At 51.0% G+C, this 15,839-nt stretch overlaps 4 protein-coding genes across 4 annotated transcripts; all 4 read right to left on the bottom strand.

The window, feature by feature from the left end:
- Positions 1–4,371: 4,371 nt before the first annotated feature.
- FPRO_07957 (uncharacterized protein) lies at positions 4,372–4,620 on the bottom strand (the record flags this gene model as incomplete). Its single annotated transcript, XM_031233931.1, has 1 exon — positions 4,372–4,620. The coding sequence occupies one exon, from the start codon at positions 4,618–4,620 to the stop codon at positions 4,372–4,374; it is 249 nt and encodes an 82-aa protein (XP_031083718.1).
- Positions 4,621–5,501: 881 nt separating this feature from the next.
- Positions 5,502–7,354, bottom strand: FPRO_07958 (putative tubulin gamma chain; the record flags this gene model as incomplete). The annotated part of the gene is made up of 7 exons (XM_031233930.1): positions 5,502–5,732; positions 5,791–6,255; positions 6,354–6,647; positions 6,700–6,882; positions 6,934–7,100; positions 7,245–7,285; positions 7,347–7,354. 7 exons carry the CDS (start codon positions 7,352–7,354, stop codon positions 5,502–5,504), a joined length of 1,389 nt encoding a protein of 462 aa, XP_031083717.1.
- A 715-nt stretch (positions 7,355–8,069) lies between these two features.
- FPRO_07959 (uncharacterized protein) lies at positions 8,070–11,734 on the bottom strand (the record flags this gene model as incomplete). The annotated part of the gene is made up of 2 exons (XM_031233929.1): positions 8,070–8,596; positions 8,653–11,734. The coding sequence occupies 2 exons, from the start codon at positions 11,732–11,734 to the stop codon at positions 8,070–8,072; spliced, it is 3,609 nt and encodes a 1,202-aa protein (XP_031083716.1).
- Positions 11,735–12,887: 1,153 nt separating this feature from the next.
- Positions 12,888–15,660, bottom strand: FPRO_07960 (uncharacterized protein; the record flags this gene model as incomplete). The annotated part of the gene is made up of 2 exons (XM_031233926.1): positions 12,888–15,404; positions 15,535–15,660. The coding sequence occupies 2 exons, from the start codon at positions 15,658–15,660 to the stop codon at positions 12,888–12,890; spliced, it is 2,643 nt and encodes an 880-aa protein (XP_031083715.1).
- Positions 15,661–15,839: the final 179 nt, after the last annotated feature.

The following is a 15,839-nucleotide window of genomic DNA, read 5'->3' as shown; positions in this document are numbered from 1 at the left end:
TACCGTTACGTACGTACGTACGTCGTACGTACGTACTACGTACGTACGTACTACGTACGTACGTACTACGTACGTCTCTCTACTCTCTCTCTCTCTCTCTCTCTCTCTCTCTCTCTCTCTCTCTCTCTCTCTCTCTCTCTCTCTCTCTCTCTCTCTCTCTCTCTCTCTCTCTCTCTCTCTCTCCCCAGATTTCTGCCCAGAAACTTCCTCGTGCGGCAAAGACTTTGCCAGGCTTTTGTCTCCCAATAATGTCATCGCATCTCGGCTGATCTAATCGCAATCGCATCGCATCGTTATCGTATCTCATCTCCCCCAATATCATTGCGGGGTGCCACCCTAACTGGGCTGGGAGCTGGTTGACATCCCCACTAACTACCTAGGTACCCAGGCACGCCCCTTGATTCTCCTTGACTCAACTTCAACATGTTGATTCACTTCGATGCTGGCCTTCCAAGGTTAAGGACAGACTAGGAAATATCATCGACGTGTCCATCGGTTCATGGAACACACGGTCTTTTTGGGAAGAGTCCCCCCAATCCCTGCACTATCTGAAGTCGGGCTTGGGGTTATGCTGTCACCGTCACAATCACATCTATGAAGAATGGTACCAAGTGACCCTGATCAAGCACACGCCTTGAATATAAGTTACATAAGTCGTGCCAGTTCATGAGACAACTCTCTGGCCATCGTCATGAGTCAAGGTGAGCATCATAGTGAACGCCACGTATGATAGGCAGTTCCAGAAAAAACCTCGAGAAGAACGCCAGGCAGTGCTTTGGTTGAGTCTGGGGCGTCAGGCAAATGGGAGAACTGCCGACCTAGCGCGTCCTTGATTTTCGGTATCTTGTTTCCCATGATCATGCATGACAGGAGGAAGCTTTTGGCGAGGACATCACCATACCATACCATGACGCAACTTGTTCCCAGGCAGTCTCCATCACGGTTCATCCATGTCTCTGGGTTTATTTTCTAGCTGCGTTTTCGTCGGGTGATATCTGCATGCTCTAACGGCTGCCTTTCTTTTTCGACGTACGTTTCGTGGCCTAATCGTCCCACGAGTGCTGCATTAGTGCGTAGAGTTGTATGGTGGCCGTCGATGTTTGCTTCTTCTTCCCCTTCCGCCCAGGCAGTCCCCTCTGGCATGCGGACATCATTTCACGGCAAATTTGCTTTTTGCGCATCCCTTTTTCAGTTTATCATGGCATGATTCTAGTAATCCGTCAAGGACTGCCATTACCATCTTCGTCTTCGGCTCCGCACTCCCGAATTATATCACAGATCATGGGCTGGGCCGTCCTTCGCGTTGAGCACCGTGGAGCTTCTGGCGCAAGGTCCAAGAGTTGCAAAGCGGGCCCTTTGAGGGTCTGCTTGGTCTTATATCGGACAGCACATCTCAAGGGTCCGAGATCATGCACTCGCTAGACTCCAACTTATTCATGTCGCGTGTTGAGTGCGGTCTATCCAGCGCCGGTTGGTCTCTCGTGTGACATGAGTGGAAATGGAGTAATCGTCAAGGTAGGTGAACCCTTGTTGACATAAATGACATTCTAGCTAGTCATAGCCATGCCGTAACTTGCACCTGAGGGTGTGAAACCTAAGTCTACCTACGTCTTGGTCAACTAGGACAAGTTGCCGTCATGGCCAGAATGCCCATTTTACCCAACTCGATCTCGTCCAGACGAGTTTCCGCGCGATGGGGATAAGATATGGATACCCTCATTGAATTCATCTAGCAAATCCTTGGGGATTACGGGATGCTCTGTTGAGAACGACTTGCCTGAGACTACTGATGCTCCGGCTCGTGAGCTGGCCATGGCGTTGATGAGATCAAGCCCCTGAACCCTAGATCTTCTCCTCGGGTAATTGTGTCGATCATTCTGGTTGGATGCTGTGGTTGGCTGGTTTCAACTCAATAGTGAGTTGACTCGCAATTACCTTGGGGCCTTAGGTCGCGTCTAGTTAGTGCCTAAGACTAAGCTAAGACGCTAATTACTGCATCTCAGATCCCGCACGTACTGTACAGTCATCCCTCTCTCCCTGCCTCAGTCGCTCGCTCTCACCGCTGATGGCGCTGTCGAGAAACGGAGTCATTCACAGCGTTAGAAGGCCCCTAGATCAGCCAAGAGATGATATGGCAATTTCGAGACAGCGGCTCCGTGGCCGATCCAGGGTCCTCTGATTCAAGACTCAGATCGAGCGAGGTCCTCTTTCTGGTATCTCAATGGACATTGTTTGGCCCAGTGGGTTGAAGCTGAGATTAGGGCGAACCCCAGCCGCTTCTCCGGGGCACAGCTATACTGAATCGGTGGTGGGTTTCCGAGCAGCGCATATGTGGGCGCACAACATACATCCACTGTCAATGCACACAGAGCATTCAGGTCCAGTTAGGGAGTGAGTGAGGGTGAGTCTCAGGGAGAGCGAGCAAGCTCCTGTCGTAGGAAGGGTGAGGCTTACGAGCCGCCAGATTGACCCTGCATGCATCTACAAGCCATAGCCGCCGTGCCATGGCACTTACTTGAGACAAAGCAATGCCGACTATTGCAGATGAGATTGGGTTGAGCTTGAAAGTCTCCTGCCAGATTGGGAGGCTATTTGGAGTCTAGTTATACCTTTTAACTGAGCTGAGGTGGCTCGCGAAGTCCTTGAGTTATTAGTACTCAGGTTGGCTCAGTTGAATGATTCTGGCTTCAAGATTTCAAGATGCACGAACCATCCTCTCCTGAGGGCGTTGTGCTTCTGCTTTGGTAGTCATGGCAATCTTCTTCATGTATTTCAACATGGGATCAGATCATGGGTAGACTCGCTGGTTGCTTTTCATCTTTGCCGCTTTGATCCAGTATTATTTGTACGTGCACGATGGCGATGTGGTCGGAAAACCCTTGCTAACTATGCAAGATGGCGACGGTGACGGCCGTATAATGGAAATGTGACCCTTTCTCCTCTTGGCTATTCCTTGTTGGGTAGACTTTGTTCTTATTTCTCGTCCCGCGCGGCATATGAGATCTCGGTCCTTTGGCATGATACAAGCTGTTTTTTGTTGGTTGGCAGTACTCAAAGTATGATATGACATAACAGAGTTAGTTGGCCGATGGCTGGTGGTTGGTCCTTGGTTTAGAGAAGACCACATGCGTATGTGATAGATCCTTGTTTGTCTATGGGTCTGTTTGTTCTTATGGTGCATTACGTATAACCTTTTCAAGGTTTCGGTTTCATCACAAGGTTGGCGCAGTGGTTAAGGACTGGGGTCTAGGGTACCCAGAAACTTCAAATGAAATACGGCTATTGTTTTACATATCAGACTTTCTTTCCGTCCCGTATATCACTCGTCTCCTGAAATTTGGTACACAAGTTGGCTCTTCACTTGATACCACGTCACTGTGAGATCTGGGAGGATGCTGCTCCTGGGCTAAAGCAACATAGCCCAGCATGCCATTGTCCACACATAAAGCCATAAGCAGACGTGACAACTCGCAGGCACAATCGTCCCAGTACGCCAGCGCCGAGGAGCGAGATTCAGCAAAAGTCCATGATTTAGGTGGTTACCTATGCATAAACAAGCAGAAGTTACATACACTCGACCCTCGATTAGTTTTGGGCAAACATACTGTGGCGGCCACCAAGTCATGAAAACTCGGAATAGGCCCATACATAGTTTGTTCATGATGCAATGCAATGCGTTAATCACTAGGACTAAGATGCGGTACAAAAAGATAACATTTCGGGGCAGATAGAATGGGTGACCCGAGGAAGCAAGTGCACGTTTTGGGGACTTCTCAGCAAATTCTACAGTGTAGACACTAAACGACGGTAGGGCGAGTTGTGAAGCCAAGATAGATATTTGTACGGCAAATCATATGTCGTGGCATATATCACAGTCATGACAGTATGTAAAGTGACCCCAAGCTGGAGAATAAGTATCAGCAAGGTTGAGGAACACAAGCTTTAGAGGTACCAGTAAAGGCAACTGGTGCTAAAAAGCCAGGAATTTGTCGTACTGTAATAGACTGAGTATATATTTGCCTGAGATGATGTGACTGCGTTTTATGTACTGAAACTGCGAATGGCGACTGTACTCGACACGGAACACGTCATCAATATCATACATGGCAGTGAGAGAGAACACCCAAACGCCGCATGGCGGCCGATTTTTACCTCGAGTATCTGTACAAGCCACTCATCTTTTCCTGTCATAACGCGTAGCGGGAAACGGGAAACAGAAACAGGAACGAAAACTGATGCATCAAGCAGCGAAGCATTCATTGCTCGCGGTCCTTTTCATTGATCATTCGTAGGTATCATTAACTCCCCTTTCTTGTTGTTCCTCCCATTCCACTCCCTTTTCTTATTGAACAAGATGGACACAGAGAAGGCTTATTGCTGACGCTTCTCAACACCTTCACGGCCAACGTTGCTCAGGTCCACCTCCTCGCCCTTGGTAGCGGGCTCACGGAGACCAGACTGAGCGGCAGAGTCGGTGCCAATGGGGCCCTCCTGCTTGCCAGCGCCGACGTTGACGGTGCGGGCATCAGCGGACTGCCAGTCTGAAGCCTTAGGGGGCTGATCGGGGAGGGGGAGGTTGGCCTGAGTCTCGGCAATCTTCTGGTCCTTGGATTGTGTCATTTTGATGGGAGGTTTTCTGAGAATGATTATCAGTACACATTCCTGACACAACTCGATATTTTGAATGCCACTTTGACTTACTGGGTTGGTAGTTGTGGTTGCGACGAAGAAGTCTTGTGACGTGATGTGATGTGGTTGAGTTGAGGGTTGAGAGTTGAGAGTTGGATGATGCTGAACTGACAAAGCTTCTCAGGGGTCCTTTAATACCTGTTCATTCAGTCACCTTCTCCATAATTACACTTGTTCCGCCCAAGCAAATGTATAAGCACGCAGGCATGAACGAACAAATAAACAAACGCAAACAATGAACTCATCACGATGCCATTCACAATTCTGACGTCAGCGATTCACTGACGTCACAAAAACATCACCGCGCAAAATGCTCCGGGCCTCTTCTCCACATCAAACATCATTTTTGACGTTACATTTTCCACCATGGATGTTTCTGACAGATTCTGCATCTCAGAGCTACATATTCGACCACCCACGCTAACAAGACAGATCGCGGATCGACACCCATTCAATATCCCCGGTGAGGAGACTACAGGGATCACGACCAAGGTGATGTTGTCGCTGCTGTCAGGTACAGAGTCAATACCTCGGTTAGCCTGACTCGGGATCCAAGGAGCACGCGACATATCAACCTTAAACCAAGACGCTCAGCCAGTCAATCGATGAATTCGCCGAGCCAAGCAAGTATCTAAACCCGAACCAAACCCGACGCTGGCACCCAAAACGCCCCAACTGCAATGTCATTGATGCAGTGCACAGTGATTGTAAAGCAAATATCAACATCCAACATCCACCACTCATCGTGACGTTTCAGAACCCCACTACCTCAGACACGATCGTGATCAACTCACCCTTAACTCCTCCCTCCTTCAAGCTACTCGCCGATCCGTCTCTGCAGATGTGGGCTTCTCCCCTGCGTCTGGGTTGAGGTAATCTGCGTCTTCAGCAGCTTCGTATTCGCCAATCAAGTCTGCAACAACCTGCCGTGCCTCATCAAACTCGTTGAGGTTCTCGGAAAACGGTGCTGTCTTCTTGTATCCTTCCATAAAGGCATTGCGCTTACGCATGCCATCGTACTGCCTCAGAATTCTCTTGAAGAGCTGTGACTGTGTGAGCTACTGTGCTAAATGGAGTAAGTAAACTAGAGGTCTTGCATACCGTCGCAATACTGGTGTGGTTGGCGAGCATAAGACCGCTTACACGGTGACTCATGGGAATGTACGGGCTTCTCTTTGTCAGGGCAACTTGAATGCTTGCAGGTCCCCATGGAATGAACGTCGCCAGCCGTCGTTCTCGGATACGAAGCAAACTCTTGTGAACATCCGTCGGATCAACTTCACCCTGAATGACATTGAGAATGGATATGTAGCAACTTTTCTTGCCGGGGACAGTAGACACCATGCGGTTCTTGGGCTGTAGTAGACGTCGCATCACATCCAGCACTGTCGTTTTGCGAACTGTCTTAGCTTGCTCGACTTGGTCACCGGTGAATGGCGTGTAGGCAGTCATGAGGAAATGGCATCGAGGAGTTGGGATGAGGGAGGCTAGGATGCTGACAAGATCATTGTGCATGTAACCGGGATATCGAAGTGTTGTTGTACTGGCAGACATAACAGTAGCAACCTGATAATTGTCAGTGCCCTTGCTTCATCTCACACATATCCTAACACTCGCGCTCTTGCTACGTGCATATCAGGCAAGATCGAGGTTGCAGCACTCACCAGCTGGTTTGTTTGTTGAAAGGATGGCTCCTGAACATGCAACCTATCGGCAGCAATGTGTGACAAAGCACCGTTATCCAAAACGACAACAGAGTCAGCATTTTGCGTCAATCTTCGCATAGATAGGATACTGTTATAAGGATGAACAACAACATCGCCCGCGTTCGTTGTGTCCGGGAAGACCGAGTACGTCTGGATGATCTTCTTGGGAAACCGATCGTTAAGCCTCTCGAGGAGGAACGAACCAAGACCTGATCCAGTACCGCCGGCAATTGAGTGCAACATCATGAAGCCCTGGGGTATGAAGCGTCAGTAAGCAGGTTCCGGCTGGTTAAGGAAGACTCACCTCAAGAGAGTCACTGCCATCTGCCTCTCGATCGATCATCTCCATGATGTCCTCGTACACCGCCTCACCACTCTGGTAACCATCACCCCAGTTGTTGGCGGCACCAACGCCATCTTTGCCCACGTAAAAGTTCTCGGGGTTATAAATATTTCTGTAAGGTCCAGTCTGGATACCGTTGATGACCTACAGAAGTTGCTTAGCACTTGGTCACCTTGCTATTGGTCCAAGACGCACCCTCGGTTCCAGATCAATCAGGATGGCTCGGGGGATGTATCTCGTATCGTCGCTCTGGTAGTAAAAGACATCTTTTCGGTCACCGCCTTCAGTCGCAAAGTCTTCTAGGTTTCCATCTTGGCTGATGCCGTGTTCCTGGCAGAGCTGTTGCCAAAACTGGCTTCCAACTGTGCACGAATAGAATCAGCAATGTTCGATGTATCTGTATGCGCATGGCCGCAAGAGCAAGTCGGAAGATGGCGGCGTAGATGCGGGCATATTAAAGGAGCAGATAATGGTATGCGGATGGCGGGGGATGGATTATAACTGACTGCTGTTGCCGCACTGCCCGGCCTGGATCGTAATGATTTCCCTGAGAATTGATATGTGAGTATCTGAATCAGGTTGTCATCGACCGGGAGTATTGAACTTACCTGGGCATGTTGTTTAGAGACTGAAAGTTGTTGTTTTATTAGAGCCAAATCTTTTCCCCCTTCGGGTATCGTCTTGGGGAAACTGACGCGACGCGTGCCGCACTCGTACCTGCCCTGAGCTTCTCTCCCTCCAGGGCAGCTCCCTCTACCTAGGTAGGTACCCAAGGTACTCCTTCCCGCCTGCTGATCCCCGCCCCCGCGTTTCACATGAGTCTTGGGCTCTCACTTTGGCATTTGCAACTTTGAGCCTCACTTATTAACAACATTGGACTGAAAGGAAGAGCACCTCCTTACTCTTTAGGATTACTGACCCGGTAGTGATCTACATGATACCTCGAGGTGGATAGTTTATATATGTTCCAGTTACTCTCCTCTGGGGACAATTTCTTCTTGTTCCATGGCTCAATTACAACTACATTATGACGGCTACCTACCTGATGACTTCAAATATCCCATCACTACAGAAACATCAAAGTTCTCCCAATGCCCTCTCAGCATAACTTGTTAAAAGCAACTTTTGTATTCCATACACTGATCAAGTCAATTTTTGCCTGCTTGAGCATTCCCACGAAAATCCCAAACGTGACTTTACCTGCAAAAAGAAGATATAAAACGTCGAATGCTTGACAACTCCCGCAATGCTGCTCCTTGCACCTTACCTTTCTATGCAAGCACCTAATGTCAGAGTGTGCTTCTATATACTATTCCCCAGTTTCCTCCACATTACTTCTTGTTATGGACCTTGTTCTTCTCCAAAGCTTCTGCAAGCTCCTTGGCCATGTCCGCCGTCTTGACCTGAATCATCCAAGTTTCAAGTCCGTCACCCTTCTCGTTCGACGTGGTCATCTTGACGTACTTCTTGTCAGCCTTGTAAGACATGTCGGCGAGAACTGCTCGGTTCATAGCAATATGTCCACGGGGCTCTGCTCGCAGGAGAAGACGAACAACACTCGTCTCCTTGTGCTTTAGCAGTCGAAGAGCTCCCACACCCTGTACCGACCACGGACTCTGAGACTTGGGCTTCTTGTCATCCGACTTCTCACTGGCCGGCACAAACTTCAACACCTTTGCCCGTACATCATGCATGATATCCTCGTCCTGCTCCAGGTTCTCGGCCAAGTTGACCTGCTCGTGCTTCTCGCCTTCTTCATCGCCTCCGGCGGCTCCTTCGGCTTGGTTCGATGGTTCCGGGGTCCCGCCAGCTGGCGTTGTGGCCAGGCTAGAGCCTCCCCCAAGACTGAACGGTGTGTCTACACCCGTCGCTTTAGTGGGGCGATTTTCCGATGTGGAAAAAGAGGAGACTTACTGGTCCCGGTGGTTGAACCACCAGCAGGCGGTTGAAGGTTGCCGTTCTGGTTGGATCCAAATGTTGGTACTGGGTTTTGCGCTGGCGAGGCTCCTGTGAAGCTGAACCCCGGCGCTCCTGCAGATCCGGACGCCCCTCCAAAAGCGGGAGCATTGTCATTACTGCCTGCTCCGAAGGCTGGGGTCGATGTCGCGTTGCTTGCACCTCCAAATTGGAACGGATTCGAACCTCCTGAAGGTGCGGCGGTGGCACCAAAGCTGAACATGCCCCCAGGAGCTGATGATGGAGTAGAAGTTGCGTTACCTCCATCGTTGCCTGAGGAGAAGGGATTGTTGAACGATGAAGAAGCAGAGTTCCCTCCAAACTGGAAACCGAACGATCCTCCAGAGTTGGCTGAGTTTGCACCAAAAGACGAGCCTGCATTGTTAGCAGCAGGGGTCGCTGAAGCACCGCCAAACAGAGGTGTGGAAGTGCCTGAGCCACTACCAAATGAGGGAGCAGCAGGAGCTGTAGAGGCGCCACCAAAGCTGAAGATGGGTGCGGCCGAAGCCCCAGTACTTCCACCATCGAATGTCTTCTTGGCCGGTGATGGTCCATCCTGCTTCATGGGACTACCATCAAGCGCAGCTGCACCAGAGGACGTAGGCGACTGAGGTGCCCCAAAGAGGGGCTTGTTCGCACCATTGATCTTATCAGCACCAGCGGAAGGCGCCCCGAAGCTGAAAATGGGGGCCGCAGCAGGCTTGTCTGCCGTAGGAGCAGCATCAGTCTTGGGCGCAGTCGCATCGCCAGAGCTGGGAGCACCAAACAAAGGCTTGGCAGTTGACGCCGAGGCATTGCCGAACAGGTTGGTGGCGGTGCTTGTAGGCTTTGCACCAAATAAAGGCGTAGCAGTAGTCGATTCTGCACTGGGAGCACCAAAGAGTGAAGTCTTAGTAGCTTCATTGTTAGTGGGTTTGGCACCAAACAATGTAGACGACTGCATCGAGGGACCGCTTGACTCAGCAGGCTTGCTTACGGTACCAAACAGGTTGGTAGTGGGCGGGGCAGTGTTGGACTTCTCATCAGACTTGGTTCCAAATAAGCTTGTAGCAGGAAGCTTTGTAGGCTCTTCAGCCTTAGATGGTTCCGTAGCCGATTTGGGCGCAAAGAGAGACCCAAAGTTTGCCGGAGCCGCTGAGGCCTTAGACTCGAACAGTGACTTCTTGGGGACCTCATCGTTCTCTTTGTCGGATTCACCTCCCGTCTTGTCAGCCTGGTCCGAGACTGGTGTTGCTTCCTTTTCTGTAGGCCTGTCCTGCTTGGCGGCACCGAATAGGTTAGAAGTGGGAGGCTTCGAGGCGAACAAAGAACTCGTCGGCGCCGAAGTGGCCTTTCCAAACAAGGAGGTAGCTTGGCTTGTGGATACAGAGCCAGACGGCGCAAATTTGATGGGGGTGGTGCTGGGGTTCCAGGTCTGGTCGACAGGCTTCTCAGCTGCTGTCTCATCCTTCTCCCCAATCCGCACCGGCTGTCCATCATTATCCTTGGTAACTCGGTCAAACAGACTTCGGCCAGGGGTGCTCTCCCTAGTACCAGGTGCACTGGACCCAGCAGCGAGGCCACTGGCAGGGGCAGGCTTCTGTCCGAACAGACCGATGCCAGCCTGAGAAGCAGTGTCGGCGCCGCTAGCTGCTGCACTTGGCTCGTCGCTGTTTCCGGTTGCCTGGCTATCATCCTCAACATCTGAGTCGGCCTCACTCTCGGCATCGGCATCGACACCACTATTCTTGGCCGAGCTTGCATCAGAAAGGTAGCCAAAGATGTTTCCACCGGAAGAAGCGCCAGCAGCACTGCCGGGCTTAGGGTTCTGGAAGATGCTGCGAGCAAGCGAACTACCGCCGCCATTGGGCTTGTTGAAAGCAAAGGGATTTGGCTTAGCAGCAGTCCCATCATCAGCGGGCTTGGTAGATGGCTTGAAAGCAGAGGCGGCAGGGGCAGTCGACTTGTTGGCAATCTTCTCGAAGAGAGATTTGGCGGCAGAAGCAGTGCCCTTCTGCATCTTGGAGGGCTGGCTATCAGCCTCATCACTGACGGAAGCCCTGCGTTTGTTCTTACCCAAGGTGGAAGCTGGAGTAGGAACGGGTGCAGGAGTTGGTGCTTCCTGCTCCTGGTCATATTCTTCACGGTCAGGAGCACGTCGCTTGTTGTTGCTGGAAGAGCCGTTCACAGCAACATCTTTGGTGATATCATCATCCGCCTTGCGCTTCTTGGCAGCAGTGGTCTTTGTAGGAGTTGGTTCGGCATTATTTTCCTCTGGCTCAGGGAGACCATGCTCACGACGCCATCTCTTGAGCACATCCTGGGAAGGTTTAATATTCTGGAATTCGTAAAGTCCGTAGCGCAGCAGAATAATACTCCTGCTCTTTTCGAACTCCTTCGCAAAGTTGATGACGTTAAGCTTCCAATCCTTCTTGGAAAAAATTTCGTTGGCTGCATATTTGAGTCGTCGGAGATCGAGAATACAGAAAAACTGTCGTCGCTGTTCTTCATCGAACTCGGGAGGACAGAGATGCGAGAGGAATTGATCAGCGTAAATGGAACCCTTGGAGTTCCAACTTTGTGGGATCTTCTTCGTAAGAACCTCGCCAGACAGTTCGGGATCAGGGTCCTCGATACGCATGTGGAACAGCTCCTTGGATGTGGTCTTGGAAGCCATACCACGGGGCGTAGCATGTGCAGTCGATTCTCGATATATACGGTTCGGCTCGGGGGTAGCGCCGGGAGCAAACACCTTCTTCGGGGTGTTCTGAGGGATACTCGGGGAGAAAGGAGTGATGGAGGGACTATCGGAGGTGGTAGAGGCCCTGAAGATATTATGGGATGTAGAAATGGTAGATCTGTTGAGGCTGCTGGACGGCGTCTCATCGCGAGTCGACAATAGCCTCCGTGATGGCGCACTCTGCGGAAGGCCGAGACGGCTGCTCTTTAAGGGTGTTGAGACGTAGGCGCGCTTCGCAAAAGGGAGAGCAGGACGCGGCCGAGGCGTGCCCTTGCCAGCCTCGGCGAGTTCGTTGTCGCCGGGAATAGAGAAGGTGACCATCTTGCGCAATGGTCGATGGTTGACGAATAGGATTCAAGGCGGAAAAAGGGTTGTATGATGAAGGGTGATGACAATGGAACCACGATCGAAGGGCCAAGGCCAAAAGGGTCGCGTTTTTTTGAACCAGAGAACGTGCGTCGAGGTAGGTTACGTGACCTGACCAGGTAGCAAAAGGAGAATAAAGAAAGGACAACGGCCAGAAATTGATGAGAAACAGTCAAGAAACAGCTAAAGAAGCCGTCTTTGACGAGAAGCGGTGCGGCGTGATGGATGGCAGCGTAGTCGCATTCAGTCCAGGGTCGCCCTGGGAAACCGTGACGAAAATATGAAAAGAGTTGTACGACGGGGGAGATGTTTTGGCCTGGGCGCCGGGTGTAGTTCAGTGCCTTTTGGCTGGGGGTACTCGTGCTCTGAGCGGGCTGCTGATGGGCCTCTTTCACGGGCCCTCCACTCTTTCAAAAGAGTAGGTAGTTGTGGGTCTCCCGCCCAGGCTACCAAGCCAGGCCACAAGGTACATCCATCATGAATTCTCAGGCACCAAAAACCGGTTGCGACACCAAGGCATCCTCTATCAGGTAGGTCCCGTGACCAGCCTGCATCATGGATTTTCTCAAGACACTGGCTGTTCAACCCAATTCAGGTTTGGGTAAGACGTGCCATATCATATCTCTGATGCAAATCAGCCATTCAATCAACGGACAGGATTGGATGACAACATTTGAGACTGGGCGTTGCCGCGCTATCAAGGGTCGTGGCAGAGCTGTTTTCATAACTCGCCCGACTGAAAACATCCTCACAGACACCACTTCACCATCTAAGAATACTATCACTTATAAGCCAAGAAAAGTCAATATTTAGTTAACAAACCACCGAATCCCATTGTTGCATCCTGAGCTACCTAGTCCAAACTATCAAAGGAGCGTGTTCTTCTCTCATTGAACCTGTTACGAGAAGGTTCGTAGATACCTGGCTATGGCCTTGTCCATGGCTACCCGGTTCGATATCGTCGTTGTCGTCAATCCACGACATAGGCATGAAAACAGAAGAAATAATACAGGATTGAAAAGAGAGGAAGCAACATTGGCCGAAGCAAAGACAAATAAAGAATCAGATCCATAACCCCCATTCCCATCCTAAGAAATCAAATTTACGCTTACTTGGTGGTAAGTTTCTTCTTCTGCTCCTCCAGATACTCCTCGTCGGAAGCATCCAGGATGTCGTACTCCTCATCTGTCATAAAGCCATCTTCAGAATAGTCCCATTCATCATCAATTGTTTCCGACTCTTTGGGCTCCTCAACGACAGAGACAGGCTCAACAGCCTCGTGGATGCTAGCCACAGGTGACTCTTTCTCAAGCTTGGGGAAAATCATCTGGCTCGAGGCTTGGCTACCATTCTCCTGCTTAGGCTCCTCAACAGCTGCGGGCTCCTGCTCGGGCTCGGGCTCAGACTTTAGCTCCTCCTTCACAACTCGGACGTTGACATCACACCACAGTCTGTGACCAAATTTCTCTCCGTCTGGAGTTGTAAGACGCCAGTAAGAGATAACCTTGCCAGGCCGAGCGGATGTTCGGAGGAGGACAGTAAAGGGGAATTCCTGACCGGGACCAAGAGGAGCATAGCACACGGTAGACTCTGAGGCAGACACAAGCTCAGAGATGCCGGCCGGGTGATTCGAGTCAACATGACCCATGTAATCGCCGCTCACAAATCTGACGGAGCAACCAGCGGGCCAGTTCTCCTTGCCATCGTTGCGGAGGGTCCATGTTTGTTCGAAGACATGGTTGGGGGGGAGGATAGTACCATCAGGGATGGTCTCGCGAACGAATACACCCTTGAATTCCGCCTTGGGGGTAGGGATGGGCTTGGGAGTAGTAGATTCCTTTTTAATTTCCTTCTTTACCTCAGGCTCGGGGGTCTGGACGGAAATCTTGGCTGGAACAGGTTCAGTTGGCTTGACATCAACAATAGTGCGGACAGGGTTGATGGAGTTGCTGGGAACCGTGGGTTCAGTCTCAGCAGACTTGGACGAGCTCTGGTGGTCACCCATTTCAGGCATATACTGGCCGTCCTGGTTCTCGCCAGTTGTTGTAACACTGATATGGCGGACAGGAGTCTTGAACTGAATCAAGGGATGAGTCTTGTTGTGAGCGTTAATGGGACTGGCCTCGCAGTTGGCACAGAAGTCTAGATCATTGCAGATAGCACACTTGTATCGGGTGCCACGGATGTAATTGGGGTACGCCTGGCTTCCGGAGCAGAGAGGTCCGTCGCAGCAAATGCCCACATGGACGGCTGCTGGTGCACGAGCCCGGACATCAGTGAGTGGCTCATAGATAGGCGCAAATCGGTGGCCAGGGTGGATGATCTTCACAGACTTGATGCAAGTAGAGCAGTAATCCCAGTCAGGACAGTCGAGGCACTTGTGACGAATTCCTGTGATGTACTTGTCGCAGCCATCGCAAATGGCGTGGTGCATATGGTTACGGCCTGGGCTCATCTTGGCTGCAACATGATGGGGCATCTTGGTTCCCTTGACAGCGGGGGCAAATCCGTGCTTAGGGTGATGGCCGTGCTTGTCCTTAGCGAAGCATGGTTGACAGAGATCGAAGTCTTCACAGACGGTACAATGAAGAAACTCGGCCTCAGGGTGTTCTTGCACACAGCAGTTGCATGTCCGCATGATGCCGAGGGAGGCCCAAGGAGCAGCGAGGGGCTCGAAAATTGGCTTGGATAATTGAAATGTCTGAGCGAGAGGTGGAATCTTAGACTCGACCTTGGTCTCAATGACAGTCTCAACTTTAACCTCCGCCTTGGGCTTGGGCTTGGGCTTAGGGGCGATAGTCTCGGTGGTGCTCTGGACTAGTTGTCCATCAACAGTTGAGCGCTTAATCAACCAGTGATCTCGACCATGGCAGGTGATGCCTTGATCGACACATGACTGGCAAAGATCAAAGTCTCCGTCGTCACAGGTGGAACAGTGGTAGTGAACATCAGGAATATTGTTTTCGCAGCTGTTGCAACAGACTGCGAAGCCAGGACCAGCGTGAGTGAACATGGCAGGGCATTTGCTCAGTGATGGATCTTCAGTCTTGGGCAGAGAAAATGGGGCTCGTTGATGCTTAGTTGCGGGGAGAGATTGGGGGGTCTGGTTTGACACCGACTGTCGTTCCATTAGATTAGCAAGCCGGCTCTCAAAATCCAGACGAGCATCCCGACGTTCTCCAATGAGTCTCGCAGCATCACTGAGGAGAGCAGAGTTGTAAGTTCGCGATAGAGGGCTAATACGGACCGGAAGAGTCGTCTCGGGAGATGTGATGATTGATGCTGGGGTTGGTACAGGAGCCTCAGCTGCGGGAGTGGGTGCAGGGCTTGGCTCTTCGGAGGTCTCGTGAGCTTCTTTGAGAGCCTCATCCATGCCCATAGGAGAAGAGCCAAATGCGGCGATTTCAAGCTCATCTTCGACGGTGACAGGCTTAGGTACTGTAGCCTTGGGCTGTTCTTTGACGGTAACACGAATCTTGAGCTTAGACTTTGCCTTGGCGGCGCGGTAGAGTTGCTTGTAGATGGGGATGTTTTCGGCCTCAAGAAGGACATAAGACGCAGCAGAATCGGAGTATCGCTCAAATGCAACCTGGGCATCTCCAGGGATGTGCAAGAATGTACGGATCTGATAACGTGTTAGTTGCTTAATCCAGTTACTGAACCGCCAACTCTGGTCTCCATGTGTAAGGTGGCGACGTAATATGGCAAAAAAACTCTGGAAATGCTCAGCGCGAGAGCAGTATTTGTCAACATACATTAGATTCAAGAGTTCTTGGGACCATATCCCGAAGAGGCATCTTGGTGCGACGCGTGATGCCCTCGAACATCACCTTGACAGTGATGGCATGGTCCAGACCAGCGTTATGCGCGGTGGAAGTCATTTTGGCGATGTTTCCAGGAAGGCTACTCAAAGAAGAGGATGTTAGAATCTCTGTTTATTCTTGCTGTACTCGATCCACGAAGGACGAGGATGATGAAGAGAAGGGAAGAATGACGACTGCGGATGGTGGAGCCTTACATATGGTAGCCTGGGGCGGTGACGAGGATGTTAATGCTGTTA

The sequence above is a fragment of the Fusarium proliferatum genome (genome assembly GCF_900067095.1).
Source record: "Fusarium proliferatum ET1 genome assembly, contig: FPRO_scaffold007, whole genome shotgun sequence".
NCBI classification, from domain to species: domain Eukaryota; kingdom Fungi; phylum Ascomycota; class Sordariomycetes; order Hypocreales; family Nectriaceae; genus Fusarium; species Fusarium proliferatum.
This window is presented reverse-complemented; position numbering and strand designations above follow the sequence as displayed.